This window comes from Diceros bicornis, chromosome 2 (assembly GCF_020826845.1).
Source record: "Diceros bicornis minor isolate mBicDic1 chromosome 2, mDicBic1.mat.cur, whole genome shotgun sequence".
In the NCBI taxonomy this organism is placed as follows: domain Eukaryota; kingdom Metazoa; phylum Chordata; class Mammalia; order Perissodactyla; family Rhinocerotidae; genus Diceros; species Diceros bicornis.
In genome coordinates this window covers 23,516,189-23,538,611 of record NC_080741.1, presented here as the reverse complement: position 1 = coordinate 23,538,611, position 22,423 = coordinate 23,516,189, and the positions used below count along the sequence as shown (strand labels likewise).

Sequence of the window (22,423 nt, the reverse complement as noted above, 5' to 3'; positions counted from 1 at the left end):
TTACAAGGAGTTACAGATATGTCTTTCTCAATGTGCGAAATGTGGTGTCAGGAAGGGAAGTTGTAGGTGGCCCACGTGGATTTTTTTGTTAAGTCAACGGTATTTTTGGTCTGGAGAGTTTTCAGATCTTTCTATTCAGCTATTTAAATTGATAAAAGGACAGTTAGAGAACATCTTTTCTAGTATTAGTTTCCTTTATTTCTTGACTTTTTTATAGTTTTGAGAGCTCGAAGTAAAACAGGTTTCATTTACTGTTTTTCATGTTTAAGTTTTATGCCACAAGAAATACGTTTTCATCAGAGTCTTCCATTTAGTGTACTGTGGCTGATTAGACAAACAAACTGGCCATGGGCAAGCAGACTAGTGGCTACCACTTCTTCTGCCAAAATTATATTGTAATATTTAATGTCGCCAGAGAAACTAGTCAAGGGAATACAAGTAGAAAATATTTTAGAAGGCATATCCTGGCCTTTACTTTATGAGCACAATCATCTATATGAAGATCAGCATATGATTCCACATTCATTTATCATGAAATGATTAAAGTAGTTCTTTGTTCTTATTTAAATTCCCATTGATAAATACATTCAAGAATGATGTCTATATATTTATTAATTTCATATTGAAATAATACATGTTCCATTTTTCCTGTTTTTAGGGGAAAGAAACACTGATGACTCCCATCCCCTTTGCTAGACCACAGGATTTAGGGCCAACAGTTGCTATTGTTACTAAAGTCAACCAGATCCAGGATCACCTACTGAAGAAGCATGATATTGAGCTTTACATGCACTTGAACAGACTAGAAATTGCACCACAGATATATGGGTTGTAAGTATTAAAGTTTAAATTTCAGCTACACTTAATTTTGATTTATGGTCGTTTCTGTATGTCTCCGATCTGTACAAGTAAGAGCAAGGACTGTTCCAGCTCCATTTCATTTCATATCTCTTTTATGTCGTATGTGCCAGGCTCTGTACTCACTACTTTCACATATGATATTTCATCTGATACTCCCAACAACCTTGTTAATTGAGAGCTACCTCTTTGTTACAGAAGATGAAACTAAGGCTTACTAAGTTTACACATTTTAAACAGTGCATCATAATTCAAATCCAGGCAGGATTGCCTTCATAATCTGCAGATCCCAGTGTAAAATAAAAATGAATGGCCCCTTTTAAAAAAAAATTAATAAGAATTTCAAGGTGACAAATGCAGATCATTAAAGCATTCTAAGAATTGCAGGATTGCACAGGTCATACACACATGAAGTCAGCCCCAAACCCAAACAATCCTGTGAGATATCCATGTTCTTTCCGTTTTATTGTGTAGTCATCTACTCTACCCTCAGAAGTGCATTTCTAAAAGTAAGATAAATGCCCCTCACAGTGAACATAGTATATTAATCTTCTTCAGCCGTGTAACTTCTGTAACATGCTACAGCAGAAGAATAGGGAGCCTTAGATGTGTGGGTGTTTGCATGTGTATAATTCAGTGGCTTATAAGGTGAGTAGGCAAATTAGAAAGATAGTGGTTTTAATAAATATGAATTAGTTTTGTAGTGCTACAGACAACAAAAGGATCCTTTATATTGAAACAATAGAAAATTTATTTCTAGTCCTGGATAGTTCCTTGGTAGCTATTTCCTGCAAATCCCATCTCTCAATTAGGTAGAACATGGAAAATTGGGAGGATATTATTGAGATGTACGTAATAAATGCTTGATAAATATGAATTCGTTATTTGAATTACAGAGAATCTCAGACAAGGCAAAAGTTTCAGATCAGAGCAGAGGCCGTTTATTTAGCCCAAAGAGAAGACTATCAATGAGTGTTTTATTTATATTCTCATGTTACACCAAGTCTTTCACTAATAACAACTCAGCTGTCTTTCTTTGAAAGCCCTGAACTGTGCTTGAAGACATCTACTTTCCTGTTTTAATAATGCTTATTTTCATTTCTGTGACTTAAGTTTGAGTTCATCATTGAGAGCAGCTCCATCATTCCCACTGGAGATGAGAAATTTGTGGGTAACATGAGTGTGGGCAGCACTGTTATTAATGAATTGTCATTTACACTTATAAGTCTAGATAATATGTTTGTGATTATAGACATAAAATTTATTTTAAAATAGCTGGTAGCAGTCAGGAGTTAAATTCTGTATTCCTCTCCACTGTGCACTCCAAGAATTGGTGTATTCAAATACAAAAGCCCATTTTACGCCCTCAGAAATTGTTTGCTAAAGTCTAGAAATTGGTCTTCAATATTGGGGAAAGAAATGAATGTTGGACATGTTTATCATTTCTTTGAAGTGCTTTATTGTTTATTACCTCTTTGTCCAAGTGGGTGCTTTACATTGCGATGATGGTGGCATGGACTTGAGTACAATGATTTGTACCCATTGTGTTCTAGTTTCCTTTTCAGACATTGGCTTTTATCAGCTTTCTCTTCATCATATTGATTCATAGACCTTCTTTGACATCTGACCAGCACCTTCCCAATAAAATTCCTTAATCCATGACATAATTACTCTTTTCAACTTTATTTTTTAGCAGTACTATCAGTACCATGGCTTGTGGTAACCATAGCTGACTCACTTATCTCATTATTTTTGTGTACAATCTCATCTGCATTATCTAAAAATGTATATATTTTTTAATCTTTGAAGAAGTCACTCATTCTCTCAATTGGTCTGTACTACATTTTATAGTACAAGGATTTTACTTATTTCATTTCTTAAATTTGATTTTATTATTTCTATTTGTGGGGGCACACAAAAGGCCAATCTGGCTGAATTTTCCTATGTCTTTATGCTACCCTAAGCTGTACTACTCATTTGTATATTTCCTATTGATGACTGTTAGAATCTTTGGGGCCAAAGAATATAATGACTATAATATAAAATAGCAGTTAGAAGCACAGGCTTGGAAATGAAACAGATCTGTTTAACCACTTTGAGCCCTGGTTTTTTCATCTGTGAAATGGAGATTAAAAATAGCAGTACTGGGGCTAGCCCCATAGCATAGTGGTTCAGGTTCCACACGTTCCACTTCAGTGGCCCAGGTTAGCAGGTTCGGATCCTGGGGGCAGGCCTACACCACTCATCAAGTCATGCTGTGGCAGCAACCCACATACAAAATAGAAGAAGACTGGTGCAGATGTTAGCTCGGGACTAATCTTCCTCAAGCAAAAGAGAGGAAGATTGGCAACAGATGTTAGTTCAGGGCTAATCTTACTCAGCAAAAACATAAAAATCAACATAGTGGTACCTACTTCATAGGGTGCCTTTGAGAATTAAATCACAATGTACAAAAATCATAGCGCTCAGTATGTAGTAAACATTTAATATATGTTGGCAATGCTTTTGTTATCATTATCTGTCATTACCATTACTTCATTAGAATATCATGGCTTTGTGATGTACTATGTGACTCATGAACCTGTCCATCTCTGGCTGTGGCTTTGTCTGTTTTCTTCACTAAAGGCATACAGGCTTCTACTTAAGTACGTAATAGCTAACTAACCTTTAGACCAGTGCTTCTAAAGAGAATAGTATAGAAGTTGAGAGTAAACTTTTAGAAACAGATCATAACAATTTGGCACAATAATTTTATGTCCTTGAATCTAATAAATGTTGTAGGTTTGAATCTCATAGAAATGAATTGAAAAATTTTGTTTTGTTCTATGTTATACAAGTAATATTAGTCTAAATAATTGTTGATGCTACTCTCTATTCTAGTTGGAAGAAAGTTGATAATTTAGGCTTACATTCAATATTAATACTTGAAAATAATTTGTTTACACTTTGAGTAAATTATCATCAAGTGAACAAATATAAAATTATGAATTTTCAGTTAATAAAAACTCCTCTTCTTCAGGATGACATCAGAATCCATAATTGTATGATCTGAAATGTGCTTTTGCATGCCAACTGTTTTTTTTTTTTTACTTACAGAATTTTGATTTTCAAACAAAATATATTTTCTTGTATACTAAATGTTCTAGCAAAATTAGAAAACAATATGATAAAAATGTCAACAATGAATGCATCGATGGAAAAATGTTACCAATACCAACAACTTGTGTAGAATGAGGAGTAAATCATAAATGTATGTTTACATGGTGGGGAAAGTGTTAGTAAAATGAAATTATACCCCATATTGAGTCTAGGTTTCTAATTTTAGTAAATCCTTAGCAGTTGTGTGGTACATTAAAATTTATTTAAATCTGCTTTCTAATAGGGTTATAATTATCATTAAGAAAAAGATTTTGCAGCTACTCCACTTTTAAAAGTAGTTTTTGTCCTGGTTTTTGTAAGAGAATGTGTGTGGAAGTCTCCTGATGTGGCAGATGTGCCATGTGAAAACATGGGTGTTGCATTTTGCTAATAAATTTATTTAACAAAATTAGAATTAATAATTAGTGTAAAAATATTAATTGTACTAACACTGGCTAAAGTCATTCCAAATTAGCTTATAGTAATTTTAAATAAATTGATGCTATTTATCTTGAAATATGGGAATATGTGCCCATGAAATCTTGAATGTTATATAGTAACTTGCTTATTAATGCTATTATTTTATGTATTTAAGTGCATTATCCCCTGTATAATTGTAGCTGGTTTTTCTGTTAGGAAACGTTAAATCAACTTACTATTTAGGTTAAACAAAGTTAATTTGCAATTAAATGTTCAATACTTTGTGATATTATAAAATAATATTTCCTAAAAGTAATTTTACACTGTGTTTTTCATTGACTTTATGAAAGATTACTCCTGTTGCACTTAGAATGAAGTTTCCCTTGCTTTAATTCAAATAATGAACACCTTAAGTTGTCTTTTGTTTCCCTTGCTTTAATGCAAATAATGAACATCTTGAATTGATGGGTATTAGACTTTTTAAAAATTAAGTTCTGTGGGGGCCTATTAATGCACACTAATTTCCAAAGTAAAACATTGACTACATTATTTCCAACTTTCCAAGGTAATTTTTAAGAGTGTTGTTTTTTTTGGTATCTTTATTTTTAGTATGAAAATAAGTATGTCCTGTGATTTTATCACCTAAGGGGGTTATTTTTGTGCAAAAGCCTCTAAAATATTACTATTATGATTCCATCCTTGAGTACGTACTTGTGAGTCCAAAAGACCCTTAATCACAACAGATTCAAATATAAAGATTCAATACTGTTTTCACTTAATACTATAATACTGTTTTATAAAGACATCAAAAATTGAAGTTTAAAAATAACAATTTTTGCTAGGCCAGAGTAACTCTATTTTATCATCACCTTTAAATATATTGAATCTGTATATTTTTGCCTACATTTTATACTTTGATATAAATAGAATACATAATAAGCATCTGTGGGATATGCAATTAATGTCACTTTTGAGGAAAGACCCTCATAACACACTTGGGCTTTGGCATTCTTAAATTATGAGCTCTTTACAACACTCATGGGATAAATTCCATATCTCCCAAATGTTTATTATACATCTTCCATTTCCCCTATTTCCTATTTTCTGGATTAGCAGTTGTTTTGCTATGGTGGTTCACAGTAATTTAATTGAGAAGTTTCTTGGTTATTGATAAATAATCTGCTAAATTTTGTGATATAATTTTAAAATATTTATATCATAGTATATTTGTTCTAACACACATGACAGTGTGATTATGTATGACTACTAAGTTTTTTTAAACCTACATTTGAAGTATAACCATATGGTAAGAAATATAATTCTCAGTCATCAAAGTCAATGTAATTACCCACCTTAAAAATTCTTTCTCTCAACAGTTTAAGCCAATAGCTTCCTATTCTAAACAAAGTTAATGATAGAAATATTCTTTTCTTTTCAGTGAGCTTTATATTATACATTAATCGAAATATGCTTTTCTTTTCAGTGGGCTTTATATTATACATTAATCGAAATACTCTCTTCTTTTCAATGAGCTTTATATTATACATTAAACGTAAAAAACAGAATGAGGGATTAGGAGATGAGGATCCAATGATACCTTGTTGTCATACACCACTGAGTATTCCCTCAGAATTACTCCATTTGAAAAAGTTGGTTTTTTCCCCTTCTATTTGAAGCATTAGCATAATTAAAAATTATGGGGAAGGATAATAAATTAAATTATTCAAAATAATGATTAATAATTGTTAATATTTATTGAGTGTTTCCTGTCGGCTAAGCATTGTAGTAAAGGCTATACATAGATTATCTTATTTATCCTCACAACGCATTGGGAATAGGTACTATTATTATCCCCATTTTGTAGATGAGGAAATTAAGGCTTATAAAGACTTTTTTAGATTGACTGGCTCCCAAGAAGCTGAGCCAGACTTTGACCCCTTAGCCTACATTCACACTCTCATTTGACTAGGACTAGGAGTGTGGTAGGAAACTAATACTATGTGTACTATGTGTTAGATTGGCCAAAGGTACTATGTGTCAGATTGGCCATGAGCCAAACTCAGGGTGACCGGATAAGCAACAAAGACCAGGCAAATAAGGCCTGGCATCAGAGGAGTCTTGTTAGTAGTGATGAGAAACCAGCCTGGTAAGGAGGAAATGGAACATCAAGGGCACTGAAGAGCCTAAGGCCCACAGCCTTGCCAAGAATCGGGACAGAGAGCTCAGGATCTTCCATACAGAGGTACCAGCAGCAAAAGTATAGCTAAAATAATAAGCCACCGCCTAAGGCTTAAATCTTCTTGTCCAAGTCCAATACTGGCCTTATTTAGGTCAGACTGGTGGATAGAAAAATAAGGAAGTTGTTGAGGCGGGAGGGGGGCTTTGCTACTTTAATCTTAAACCTGACCTACAAAAAGAGTTAATTGATGAAATAGAAGAAACAGAATCTGTACTGACAAAGTAATCATGAATTTTAAGATAGAGGGCAAGAAGGAAAAGTTGTGCCCAGTCACAGCAGATCTTAGAGGACTGCTAGAAAGCAGTGTAACCAGTAAGATAGGTTATGTGTATACAACTGAATGCAATTATCAAAAATAATCATCTGAAGAGCAGTAAAAATAAGACATATATTTATTTGGATCTTAGATCTACTTAATTCTAGTGAATAATTCAGTGTGGGAAAGAGTATAAAAGTTTACATAATTCATCAGCACACGTGGAGGAAATCAAATAAATACTTATTTCACTGATGTTTCTAATCACTAAAGAATGTTTTATAAAATTACTGTAAAATAGTATCTGTGCAATGGGATTGTGAGGATTCAATGAAAAAAATCATTTAGAGCACAATACTTGGCACACTGTAAACACTCAAAAAAATGTTCATTGTCATTGACTTTTATATGCTAAGTACAATTGCCTGACTCATAAGACTCACTAAGTAGTAATAATAAGAATAACAAAAGAAAATAACAAGAGTACTTATAAAGGAAGCGTAAAACAAGATGACAAGTAATACTGTCAAACAATAGGTATAGTACTATACATAAATGCTTTAAGCTCTCCTGATAAAAGACAAACATTCTCAACTGGCTTATAGACAGATCCAACTATATGCTACTTAAAAGAGACAGCTAAAATAAATTGATATGGTTTGGTAAAAGGAATACAAGAATGGCAATAGTAATATCAAAAAATATACTTTGAAACAAAAGCATTGAAAGAGAGTATTCTTTATTTATAAAACATTCAATTATAATAACTTTGAATTTTATGTGTAAGATCTATGACAGCAAAGAGTTTGTCTGTGTTGTTCATTAATATATCCCAGATGCCTCCTTAACAGAACCTGGTACATAGTATGCATTCAGTAAATATTTTTGAGTGGATAGATGAATGGGAAGGAGGTAAAAACAGAGGAAAGAAAGATCACAAATCAATTACATAAGGAACTGATTATTCCAAATATCATTGGCAGAAAATTTGCTGTTTTGAGAAACATCAACTAATAAGTATTAAAAAAATTAAAACTCTAAATAATTAGTCGAAAACATACATGAATATATAATCAGTCTTCCAATGACCATGAATTTGCTAAGAAAAATAGCAGTGAAAGACATGTGACAGGGTAAGTTTATAATTTGACTACCCCAAAATTTCACTCCAGTAAAATTCAATGCAAAGACAAACTGGTTTTTAAAAAATTGCAGCGTGTATAAAGAAAATATATAAAGAATAAAAAGCAAATCTTTATTCCTTATGTATAATATAAACCCTTAAAATTAGTAAGAAACCGCTTAACCCATAAAGTAGAAAAATAAAATGAACGAACAATGCATAGGAAAAAAAATAACAATGGCCAATAAATATAGTGAAAAGATTTCAATTATTCAAATATTTAAAGAGTTATAAATTAAATAATAAAATATAATTTTCATTAGATTGATAAGGATTAGAGAAAATTTTACTCAATGTTGATATAATCAATTTGGGAGGCAATTGGGAAAATGAGTCAAATACCTGATAAACTTGGGCTCCTTGACTCATGATTCTACTTTTAAGCATATAGACACTTTAAGAGAATCAGGGAGCAGAGGTCTGTGTATAAAGATTTTTATCACAGTGTTATTTCTGATATGAAATGAGAACTAATACATTTATAATAATAAAGGAAATAATAATAGGGTGACTAAATCCATTTGATGAAATATTATGCCATAATTTAAGTAGTGTATTTGTGAACTATGTAATCCCAAGAGATAATGCTTACAATATATGCTAAATGAAAAATCAGGAAGAAAAACCACATATAATTTATTTTCCTAGTTTAAAAAATTATGTATGTTTTTATATGAAAATTAGACCGGAAGCATGTTAACAGTCATTGTCTCTGAGAGGGAACATGGATGATGTTTATTTTCTTTATACTTTTTATTTTCTCAGTTGTCTATTGATCATAAATTGATTTTATAAGACAAAAAAATGTGAGGGCAAGAATAAGAATGTACTTAATTACTGAGAATGAGCACATATGTCAACATCCAGAAAACTGAAACACTTTGAAGACGTATTTGAACCACTGTCAGTAATCTTTGAGGACTTAAGGAAAATGGAGGACATGACAAGAATATTTAATATGAATAAAATCCTCTAACATCTATGTTGCAATAAAATGTGTTTACCTCAATATAACAATGTTTTAGAACTTTAAAAAAGATAGATAAACTAATTCCTTAAAAAGGGAAATTGTTTTTATATGGAACTAGCATGTTTTCGTGAGAACAATTAGGATACGATAGAACTGCATTTTTTTCTGTCCAATCACCAGATTAGGGAAAACCTTTTGGCTGAATATTTTGATTTCACCATTTTCTTGTAATATTCTTTTGCTCAAAATGGAAAATTTGTAGACTGAATGATATTACATTTAGGCTGGAATGCAACTTTGTGTAACAACCCTTTTCATAGAGTATGGATGACTGCATTGTGGCCCACGTGGAGTGAGGTCTCTGGTAGCATGCCACAGGGCTTTGTCATTGGCCCTGTGCAGAATCCCAGCATCTCAGGGTCTTGAAAGTCACTCTTCTAGCTAATCATGGAATGCTTCAATCTCAGTTGTAACATCCATATTAAACAATTGAACATCTCAACTTGACAAATCCCTTGTTGGGGAGTTTGGTACCATCACAGGCAGTTTATTCCATGGCAGATTTCGTTCATCTCTCCATTATACCTCCCAGTATAACGTAACAAATATTTTAATTCTTAGTAAAGGTTAAGCACTTGTTCACAAGGAGCTCAAAACATTGCATAGAAAGAAATGAGATTTGAAATAACATAGACTTAGATTAAATCGTGGCTTTAATATTTACTCTGTTTCCTATTAAAGTCACATCTAGGTAGTCAGGATAGCTATTATTAATGATTATCTAATGTGATATATGTAAAAACATAATTTTGATATAATAATTATAGCAAGTTCGTTCATTCACAGCATGCTGTGGGAGCACAAATGGGAACACTGTATCAGGAATGCATTTGGCTGCAAATAACAGAAACTCGACTAGCAATGACCTGAAAAAATGGCTAAAGTGGCTCACGAATAGATTTCGTGTGAGAGAAAAATGAGTCAATGCCAGGACATGGGAACTAAAAATGTCATGCTAAGAACAATCTAGATCTGTGCTAATAGGTAACTAGCCACATGTAGCTATAAAATTTAATTAAAATTAAATAAAAGTAAAAATTTAGTTCTTCAGCCACGCTGTCCCTATTTCAAGTGCTCAGTAGCCAGCCACAAGTGATTAGTAGCTACTCTGTTGGACAACACATATAGAACATTCCAATCATTATAGAAAGTTCTAGTGGACGACAATGGTCTAGATCTTTACTCTAGGGTCGGGGGGGGTGCCATTGAACATAATGATTTTGTGATCATATTTGTGGTTTGGTAGGATTGCATTGGTTGCACAGTGGTGAAGAGATTGAAGGGAGAAGTAAGACTGGGAAAGCAGTGATTAGTTACAAAAGTAGTAAGTGCTATATTCTAGAAGAGCGATGATGGTGGCTTGAAACAAGATAAAAGCAGAGAGGATAGAGATAAGTGGAAGTAGTTGGAAGATACCAAGTTGCTAGAATTGTCAGGACTTTTTAATTAATTGAATATGGGAGCAAGGGAGAGGGAAGAATCAAAGATAATTTGGACAGCAATGTCAATGGTAGTAAAAGTCACAGAGATAATTAACAATAGAGAAAGAAAGTTCAAGGGAAAGAGGAATTCAGTTATGGATGTGTTGAATTCAGTTATGGATGTGTTGAGTTTGGAGTTTCTGTGAGACCATGGATATCCAGTAGACAATTGAATTATGTGGTTCTAGAGCTTTGGAGAGAGATTTGGAAGTATCGATTTGATAGTCCACATGCTACATGATGCTAATTGAAGTTGCTAGTAAGGTGAAAGAAGAAGATCAAATCTTAAAGAACATCCACACATGTGTAACTGTCTTTTGAGAATGTAAAGCAGTAAGTGATTTGGTCTAATTGGCATTTAAAATAAATCATTGTAGTTTATGTATTTGAGAGAGGCAAGACTGGAAACTAGGATACCGGTTAGGAGGGCTTTGCAATTGTCTGAATAAGAATTGATAATAGCAGTGGAGGAGAGGCAGTTTGAAGAGATATTTTACAGATAGAATCTATGATATGGTAATAACCGAAAATGCTACATGCTACTTGGGAGAGTGAGGGGCATTTTGGATTGGAGCCACTACAGTTTCAAAGCATCCAATGCACTGCCCTGTTGTCCCTCCTTTTATGTATGTTCTCAAGCAGTCTGCCCAATCTGTACGCCGTCAGACCTGACCATCTCAATGTCTTTCTCCCTTGCCGCCAGGCTGAACCTCACCTTATTTGGTGTCCTGTAGTTTATACCTGTGTTCACTCTCTTTGTGTACTCTGGAGTTGCCTATTTTCCTGTCCTTTGTGACCACAAGCCATTAGGTATTTTATCTCCAATATTTTTAAACTCTTCCTCTTTGCTGGTTTCTTCTTTAAGAAAAAAATAAAATTAAACAACACAACAAAAAACCCTCCTTTGACCCTCCTCCTCCAGCAGCCATACTTATCTCCTCTTTTCTTCCAAACTTCCAGAAATAATAGTCTTCTCTGATTTTCATTTTCCATGAATCTGTCAGTGTGAATGGTCTAAATATACCAATTAAAAGACTGAGCTTAGCAGATTTATCAACATGACCCAACTATATGCTGTATACAAGAAACTCACTTTAAATACAGTGATATGGGTAGAGTAAGAGGTTGGAAAAAGATATATCATGCAAACATTAATCAAAAGAAAGCAGGAGTGGTTATATTAATATCAAATAATGTAGACTTCAGAGCACAGAAAATTACCAAGGACAAAAAGGGACATTACATAATGATAAAAGGATCAGTTCACCAAAAGGACATAGCAATCCTAAATGTGTATGCACTAAACAACAGAGCTGCAAAATATGTGAGCCAAAAACTGATAGAACTGAAAGGAAAAATAGGCAAATCCACATTTATAGTTGGAGACTATCAATAATTGATTGAACAACTAGATAGAAAATAGCCAAGTATGTAAAAGAATTCGACAGCAAGATCATCAAACAAAATCTAATTGACAGTTATAAAACACTCCATCCAATAATAGTATAATACACATTCTTTTCAAGTGTCCACAGAACATATATCCAGATAGACTATATTCTGGGTCATGAAGCAAACTTGAATAAATTTAAAAGAATTGTTGTCATACAGAGTGTGTTCTCTGAACACAGTGGAATCAAAGTAGAAATAACAGGAGAATTTCCAAATGCTTGGAAACTAAACAACACATTTCTAAATAATCCCTGGATCAAAAAGGAAGTCTCAAGAGAAAGAAAAAAAAATAACGTTGACTGAGTGAAATGAAAATACTTCATATCAAAATTTGTAAAAAAAAAAAAAAAATTTGTGGGTCAGGCTAAAGGAGTGCTAAGAGGGAAATTTATTGCACTAAATGCTTACATTAGAAAAGAGGAAAAGTCAAATTACTAATCTGAGGTTCCACCTCAAGAAGTTAGAAAAAGAAGAGCAAAACAAACTCAAAGCAAGCAGAAGGAAGGAATAATAGTAAGAATTGAAATCAATATAATTAAAAAGATAACAATAGAAAAAAATGAAACAAAACTATTTCTTTGAAAAGATCAACAAAATTAACAGACTAAAAAAAAGAGAGGCAGGAAGGAAGTAGGTGTGGCTGTAAAAGAGCATAGGAAAGATCCTTGTGGTAATGGAACATTTCTATATTATGAGTGTATCAATGGTTTTGTGTCCTGGTTGTGATACTGTGCTATAGTGTTACAAGATGTTACGATTGGAGAAACTGGGTTCACAGAATCTCTGTACTATTTCTTACAACTGCATGTGAATATACAATTATCTCAAAGTTTAATTAAAATAATAGTTCAAATGGCTCACATCTTTTGCCCTTTTTATAAATTGGCTTCTTTTCTTAGTACTGAGTTTTGAGAGTTCTTTGTATATTCTGGATACAAGTCTGTTGTCATATTTGTGATTCGCAAATGTTCTCTCTCAGTCTGTGGCTTGTCTTTTCCTTTCTTGTGTCTTTCATAAAGCACACATTTTTAGTTTTTGTGAAATCCAATTTATCAACTTTTTAATCAAATGTGTTTTTGCTGTCATGTGGAAGAACTCTTTGCTTAACTCGTCATAAACATTATTTTTTCTTCTAATTGTTTTATAGTTTTATGTATTATATTTAAGTCTGTCATCCATTTTCAGTTAATTTTTGCATAAGGTGAGAAGTATAGGTCAAGGTTATTTATTTATTTTTGGCATATGGATATCCAGTTATTCTAGTATCATTGTTGAAAGACTATCCTTTCTCTATTGAATTGGCTTTGCACCTTTGTCAAAAATAAGTTGCTTCTATTTGTATGGGTTTATTTCTGGACTCTGTATTGTGTTTCATTGACCTCTGTCTTCTTTCTTACATATGTAATAGAATTTGCCAATGAAACCATCTGGCTTGGAGTGTCTTTTGTTGGAAGGTTTTAAACTATGAATTCAATTCTTTACTACGTATATATCTATTCACGTTTATTTCTTGAGTGTTTTTTGTTAGCTTATGTTGTTCAACGAATTGTCCATTTCATCTAAGTAGTCAAATTTATGAAAACAAAGTTCATATTTCCTTATTATCCTTTTAATTTCTGTGATGTCTATAATTATATATTCTCTTTTTGTCCCTGCTATGGGTAATTTTTATTTTACCTCTTTTTTTATTGATCATTCTGGCTAGAGGCTTATCAATTTTGTTCATGTTTTCAAAGAACGAGCTTTAGGTTTGATTGATTTTTTTTCTGTCTCTTTCTTTTCCGCATTTTGAGTTTCACTGGTTTCAGCTCTTACCTTTATTATTTTCTGCCTTCTGCCTACTTCATCTTTATTTGCTCTTGTCTTTTAAGTTATTTAAAGTGGAAGCCCAGATTAATGATTTCAGACTTTTATTCTTTTATAATTTAAGTATTTAATGCACTAAGTTTCCCTCTAAGCACTGCTTTAGCTGCATCCCTGAAATTTTAATATGGTGTATTTCATTTTGCTTCAGCTCAAGGTGTTTTAAAATTTTCTTTAAGACTTTTTCTTTATACCATGGGTTATTTAGAAGTTTGTTGCTTATTTTCCAAATATTTGGGGATTATCATATATCTTTTTGCTATTTATTACTAGTTAATTACATTATGGTCCAAGAAAATACTTTGCATGATTTCTATTTTTTGTAATTTGTTAAAGCTAATTTTTTAGCTCTAATATGATCTATCTTAGTGAATATTCCTTAATTCTAAGGAATTTTAAGTACACTAATTCTAAGTGCACAAGAGAAGAATGTTTCTTCTGTCATTGAGTGTAATATTCTATAAATGTCAGTTTGATCAACTGGTTGATAGTGTTATTCAGATCTATAGTTTTTGCTTCTATTGTTCTGTTAATTACTGAAAGAGGAGTGTTGATCTAGCTATAACTGTAAATTTCTCTATTTCTGAATCTAAAACTACTTTAAAATGACCAGACACCTGAGATTGAGAATTAACCACCCAGTATTCTTAACACAATACCAATGGCACAATTTTCTTTTAATTTATGGCAAGCAACTAGTTTTGTTTATTCCATGGTACTTTTTGACACTCAGGGACTATGATTCTAGTTTTGTGTATAGTTATGTAGAGACTTGATTATAAAACTTTTACATACAGTAGGCTCATGAACGTTGAGAAACCAGTGATTTCCATATGATCTTGGAATGCAGTAGCTAAAAGGACTGTAACTTATATATTTGAAAATGCAATGTTTAACATAGACCAGGATTTTTTTTCTTTGCTCCTTTTTAAAATTATGCCCATAGTTTGAAATTTTTTCTAATTAAATGACTTCTTCCACAGTGTTTTAGAGCCTAGTAAATATATTAGACTGGTGAAAACAACTAAAAAACTAACGATGGCATTTTCATTTAATATATTTGAATAGTTTTAAATGCTTCCAAAATATCTAGCTTCTAGCAAAAAGTATTTACAATGAATGTTAAAATGCTTATAAGTATATAGCACATAAGAAGTTTTTATCATAAACTTTTTAGCTCTGCAACTGACCTCATTTATTAAACTGTATTTATTTATTAAAAAAGTTCATAAGATCAGTATGTATAATATTTTTGCTAAAATTTCCTGCAAGTATATAATTAAGTTCACAGTTTTCAAATTTATGTTTCTGGTTAAGAATCAAGGTGATTGAAACACAAGACATACTAGACACACCTGAGAAATACTGATGTGCTGAAGACTGCTAGGGCAGAATAATTCATGATATGACATACTCCCCACTCCAGCATCATTCCAGGTGCTGAAAGTCATCCTTGTCTTTCAGATATAAATCTTAAACAATACAACACTTTTGCCAACCCCAGTCTTAAACTCGCTAACCAGACCTGTATCAACTTCAGGTTATATCATCATTCTCTGAAGGAAGCCTGATAAAATTATGACTTTACAATTGTTGTGATATCTTTAACTGAACATAAGTATACAGGACAAACAAATATTACCCCAAAACTTTACACGTGTAAATTGCATCTAATGAGGGTCATAAAAAAGAAAACTTCACTAGAAATAGATTGTCAGAGTTGTTTTTATATCACAGTAGGACAAAGAAGTCTTCTTTTAGCTGTCTGGTTTAACAACAAGAGTGATATATCTGTAAATCCATTATTGCCTTTGAGTCTATTAGCCAGCAGAATACATTTAGATTGGACAGGAAATAATTTTTATCCTCAGATCAAAACTGTAGGTTCTAAAGCATAAAGGAGAAATTTCAGGACTTACTGGGAAATAATAGTTAAATGTGGGTAAAAATCTTGGCATTATTAATCATCCTCTCTTCTTCAGTTTCTCTGCCTACTTCTCATCCTTAGCTTCTTTATTTCATGGGCCTCTGATTGTTTTTTTTACTCTTCAACTCTTTCCATAGTCAAGTAAGCTAGAGGCAAATTGAATATCTATAGCTAATTGCCCTGATAGGCTCTTTCCTTTGCTATACAGTAATTCATGTATGATATCATACTCCATTATTAAGTACACCTCGTAATTGACCAAACTTGTATCGCTCATATCAGTGATTACAGTGTGCGTCTTTGATAGGTCTCTGACCAGACTTAAGCTGCTACCCTTATTTTTGACCTCTAGGGACTCTGCTTAATATGTGTAAAACCTTTCATGGGAACTATTAGTACTTCCAACAGATGCTTGTAAAGGCAAAGTTTTCTAGAGAAGTATGTCTTAACTGGCTTTTAAGACATTTGAGATCATCAGTATGCATTTTGCGTGAAAATTTTGTTATTTTTCTGACTTTTGTAAAATTATTTTAAGGACGGTGTTTTATCATTAGATATAATGTCATCTGACCTACAATGCCAAGAATCTTGCCTTCTCACCATTAGTTCTTCTCTGACCTAAATGTTAGAAAAATGATGAGCTTACTTAATGAAGAGAACCTCTTCAAGCTCATAATTTCATGAGATGCTATGTGATAAAGTCTGCTGAATCAGTTAAGAAAATTCATTATTTATTACACTCTTTAAAAAGGATAAAAATAAGAGCTCTTCTGCCACAAACTCGAGGAAAAACTTTTTCCTTTGCTAATTGGATATGGATGAAACACTGTTAGAGCATGTTGTGCTTTACTTCTTATTTTTACTTTTGGCTACTTTCGGTTCTTCATCATGTGTTTCTCTATTGCCTCAAATTTCTTATTTTTATTTTTGTAATTTTAAATAGATTTGTGTCAGAATTTAAGTACAGAAAAGGAAATATTGTTTGTAATTTAGTTTGGCTTATATATTTAAATTTTGTTTCTAAAAATTTCTTTCATTAAAATTTGCTTTCTCTAATAAAAGTAATGCTTTTATTTTCATTTTACTTCAATTATTATTTGTTAGATACTTTTGTATGATTTCGTAGATGATGTTTTTATACAAATGGTTTTATTATAACTTAAACTATAAATGGTATGTGGGGTTAAAAAAAATCCCCAGACTTTAAAAAAAATTAATTAGTCTTATTAAAATTAAATGTTGTACTACATGGAATTTGTTGGAGAAAATATGTTATACCTTTTAAAAGATCTTAATTTAGAGTAGATAATCATTTTAATAGACGTAAGCCCTGATTAAGAGGCGTCAAAAACTAGGACTGGAAAGAAAAGAATGAGTTACAGGCTGAGAGATCACACCTATGTTGAGTAGGTTCAACTTTTATTAAAGAGAACCTCTGACCTAATTAAGTCAATGGGATTTAAATAATTTAAAATAGTACTAGTGACACTGTAGTATTGTGGACACTGTCAGAATTCAGCCAAGGCAGTGACACTGAGGAGAACCAGAGGTCTAGTTCCTCTAGCTGACCAGTCCCCAAGTATGAAGATGATAAATCTCTGTACCTGAGGTAGGAGGAGGTGGGAACAGAATTACAAATGTATTTTAATGGGTAGGATTTTATCATGATGATGCTGTGTATGTACTGTAGGTTTAGTTCATTAAAATTTCCACTTTATAATTAAAAGATTTTTATTTTATTTGAAACAAATTTTTAGAGAAAAATAATATTTATAATGTATCTTGTCTATACTCTCTTAAAATTGCTAAACTCTTCATTCATTGCAACCTAGAAACTGCAATCATGTTCTGGGTTGCAATGAATGCTTGCAAAAGTTGAGTTCAAGTCGAGTTAAGAGTACTTCGTTTGTCGGGTTGCCACATGGAGTTTCTGTATGCAAAGCACTTAAAACACTGGCACATAAGAAACACTTTCTGAGTGTTCATTAAATTAAAAAATAATGATAAATCATAGCAAGGATCATAAAATTCTAGTTAAGACCTCATACCTCTAAATAATAATAAAAATGATAAATAATATTGCTCCTTCAAATTGAAAATTAATGGGAAATGGTTCTTTCTAGAGTCCTGAGTCCCCATAAACCAAATGCCTTGTGCTCTGGTGTAGCCCATCAATAAGTAGCTGTCTTTTCTAAGCTTGCTCAGCTCCAGGCAGGAGGAGTGCCTCTGCCTCTTGATATTTAGGACAACAGTGCCAAATCAGGGTGCACTGGCTCCTGACGTGAATTTCCTCTTGTCTTTGACTTTTCACTCCCACTCTTTTCTTTTGTGGAAAATGCAGTTTTAAAACAACAGTAAACATGAGGTGCGCGAGCTATCAGTTATCTGATTATCCTCTTCCACAGGTTATGTTGCTGGTGGTGGAGAATGGACACCTCCTTTCTGCCGTGCTGCCCAGAGTTGGTCTGATAGGCCCCTACTGGCTCCCCTCCACCACCTTGGCTTTCTGCCTGTGCAGTCTTTTCTTCTTTTTTGCCCCTCCTTCCTGCATCCCCTTCCTTGCCTGCCCCTCACTACATCACCACCTCCAACCAGTGCATTCTGCTGGTGTTAGCGCACAAAGACAGGAGGAGAAACAAAAGGAAGGGAGGCACATGAAACACGGAGAAAGTTTTTAATGTTTGGTAGCCATTCATTTAAACTGTTTATCTAGATTTTGTATAGTCTCACTATTTCTTTTTTATCAGGCAACACTGATCACCCCCCATACCCTTTTTTAAACTGTTTAAGGATCTCTGAAGAAACAAGATTGACTGATTTCCTTGTAACAGTCCTACAGTCAGAGGTTTAATGCTTGCTTCCCAAGCCCTGCATTCTGGAATAAGGTCCCAAGACAATGGAAGACTAGCCCAGCAAACCCTGGCCCAGCACTTCACAGCCAGAGTGGGTCCCCACGGCTACCTGACTGCTCCCAGCCAGCTTCTGACCCACATAAGACTGGCTTCTTTGCTTCTGGTTGTTGCCAGCTCTGTTCTAGTTGGTCACAAGTTTGGCTCTTCTCCTAGCTGTTCTTAGATTTATGAGTTTTCACATTAAGGAAATTTGATTAAGCTGTGTCTATCATTTTTTCTTAGTTTTTTTTATTTTATGCCTTTTACTTGATTTCATTAATTTTATGATTGATTTTTTCAGTTTAATGGTTTTTAAAAAATAGAACTGTTTCAAGCCATCATTCATTCAGCATTCACTAATTATTGTTAAGCACCTACTGATATTAAGCGTTGTGCTTTATGTTAGCATCATTTGGGTATTTGGAGGATTGTTAATTAGAACAGGGAACAGCCTCTCTAGAAGGCTAGATGAGAACCAGTAGGAAGAATTGGGGGGGGGGGGGGGGACACATTTTGAATCAGCAAGTGGAAAAATCCTCCATCAAAGAGTGCAGAATAGATGGTTTAGGATTGGTGAGTGCCTTCACCCCGATGTTTCAACAGAGGCTCAACAGTCCCCAGCCATCAGAAATTTTATGGATGGGTTGCCTTAAGAAATTGGACAAAATGGCAGAGTCCAATATTAAAGTTGCACATCTTTAAAAATAACACAAATGACTAGACAAACCAAATTTTTTAACCAACAGTGATCAGTTTATTTTTTTAAACTAGCATACCAGTGTTTTTATATTGAAAATGACTGTAGTCCTTCTGAAGCATGGTTGCTTTAACAAATTACACCTTTATTTTAATGAAACATTATTACATAAAATACTTCTGGAATTTCCTTTTTGGAATTATCCTCATTGCTAGTGTAGGAGTGACATTAGCAACTTGTCTCATGGCTGTGTAATCAAAAAAATCCAAAAAAAAGGTTTTGACCTCAAAGTATCGCCTATTTCTCACGTTGTTCACCACATTTAGCTCTAATTTGAAGTGTTAGTTACTTGCATGAATAAAACTCACCCTCAGAACACACCACTCAGCCTTTATGGAAGGTATACAAAAAAATCTACCATGGGCTCTGAATGAGTCATTTCATATATAAATTTTGGTATCTTTGTTTAAAAAAGAATCCGTTGCATTACTTTCTAGTTACATGCTTTATGTATTTTATTATGAATTTGTGAAAAATTGATGTTAAGCATCATATAGCAAAACAAAAAGGATACACTTGATACTACTTGCTGATGAACATTATGTTCTTAAATATGACTTTAAAGTAAAACTGTTAATTTCCTAAAAGAGAGAATCCAGTCTGAGATGGCTATCCTTTCCTGCAAGACACTAATTCACTCAGTGACATACTTGAATGACTTTTCTGAGTTTTGTTCTCTACTTGAGCCATTTTAATTTGCCACACCCTTCTGAGAGTCAGTGTTCATTCTTAACAACAATTGGGAGCATACAGGAGCCTTGAGAATGCCATAAATAGAACAGGGCATTTGAAGGACCACGGAAACCAACAGAGTAGGGTCCTGGCTCCTGTAGCAGCCATAAAAATAGCTGAGCCAATAAATTGCCATACCTTCTTTTGAACATAAGCTGGAGGTTAGAGGATCTGAGAGACAATTTGGTATAGTTGTATAAAAACCTTGGCTTATAAGAAAACAGCTAAAGGGAAGTGGTACAGGGAGCGAAATGGTCCTGTCCCTTGGATTGCAAACCATAGTCCAGTTGGCCAGATTTGGATTTTCAGCTATTGCCCAGCTGGTGAACGGCTCAAAACTATTTTAGGTCATGTGACCTCATTGTAGCCAATTGGGTGGTTTGGCAGATGACAACATAGTAAATATCTATTCACACAAATTGTACACATACTGCATTTGTCCATGAGCCTTCTCTGCTTGTCTATATCGATGATGTTGTATCTACTAGATGGATGGATAAATTGTGTGTATAGGTCCATACCTGGATATTTATACACAGTAATTATGTACTTTGATTCCTTCTAGGAAACAGAATGGTAGGAATAATCTAGTTAAATCAGTTTCTATGCGGATTTTTTTTTACTCCTTTTTTCATATTTCCTCTAGTTGTAAAAATTACAGTGATTACACATCATAAAGCCTATCTGTAATAAAACGCATCAGCTGGCCAAGGTTTTCATCGCTCACTCAATAATCCATTAATATAGCAACGCTGCCCAGGCATCTTTATAATACCAACTCGGAGGTAATTTTAATCAGCTAGACCAGCTGGTATTTAACAGCAGCTGCTGGAGACGCCACAAATATACTCAATAGCTGACATCTTTATTTGCAGTTTTTCAAGGGAAGAAGAGATTCTCCTGTGGTTACTTGGATTAGGCATTTAAAAGAAGGTGTAAAGTATACAGGGGTTTATACCTAAGTGAGAAGGGGAGGGGATTAATGATAAAATAAAGGTGATAAATCCTGTCAGGAGGAGAGATTTGTGAATGAAGAAACTGCTCAAATGAATGAGAATACATTGGTGTTGGGTGGACTTCAGACATTTTTCCTAGTTATAGTTAACGCTAATCTTGGGTATCGCCAGCAGTAAAAATGTAGTCTGCTGTGTAGCATCCTTATAGCCTTCTATACTAGATTTGTAGTGTTCTTTACTACATAAAACTATGAAAAATAATTTGATTCCGTGAAAGAGTGATCTGCTCATGTGCATGTGTTCTGTCTCGGCCACTGCACGCCGTGTCCTTTTTTGTTGTTTTATGAATATATTTGTACTAATGTTCAATTTTGATATTTTAAATAATAAGAATCATCATCAATATGTACTGTCTAGTAGTAAATGTAGAATGCCATTTCACATTGGTGTGTATGAGCGTGTGTGGGGAAACAAGCATCGGCAACATGAAGTTAACAGTCACAAACCCATTATAAATAAAAATTTAATTACACTTGGGGGAGCTTGGCTTACAAAGCTCAGAAATCCATAATGGAGCTTGCTGGTAATAAATGCCTGATCTGTTTGTTAAACTCCACGGTTCCCTTTGCTTTTCTCGTCGTCTTATATAAAATACTTTGACCTCTCCACTGATTAGAAATTGGTAAACAGAGCTGACTTTCTGATTTATAAAATATTTTGCCTTTACCTCTTTGGATGAAAATCTTACCTTTTGCTTTAATAAGTATAAAAGAGAAGAATTTGAGTAAAGTAGGGAAAGGAAAAGGTATAGTTAGAAAAATAAATGTCTTTCAAATCAGTTACTTAGTCCATATTTATAGATGACAGCTTTGCATACAGATAGCTGTGTATTGAAATGTGTTGGTGATATAAATGTCTGATACTTATGTGAACAGAAGTTGTGGTTTCCATTTTCATAGAAAGTTTCTCATGTCATTGTCTCTCAGACTGATTTCAAAATTAAAGTAAATATAAAATAAACTAATGGAGTTGTGGGCCTTATACACTTGGTATAGAAATAGTTTTGTTATTTCTGACTCTTATGGAGCAATCAAACCTTTTCTTATGCTAAGAGTTTTTGCAGGGAAATGAAGCATTACAAACCCCTAAAAAGTAAAATATGTTACATATTTGTGTACTTCTGTAGTAAATTATCAGAGGTTAACGAAATTCATTGTAATACGAAGTCTTTTGCAGATAG

General features: G+C 33.4%; 1 protein-coding gene across 2 annotated transcripts in view; it reads left to right on the top strand.

Annotated features, from left to right (window-relative positions):
* Nucleotides 1-22,423, top strand: part of TBC1D5 (TBC1 domain family member 5) — a 534,765-nt gene that overhangs the window by 318,051 nt on the left and 194,291 nt on the right. For both annotated transcript variants that reach the window (XM_058553679.1, XM_058553690.1), the window contains exon 13: nt 659-831. In XM_058553679.1, coding sequence (XP_058409662.1) covers nt 659-831 — 173 coding nt within the window. The remainder of the gene's footprint in view (nt 1-658; nt 832-22,423) is intronic.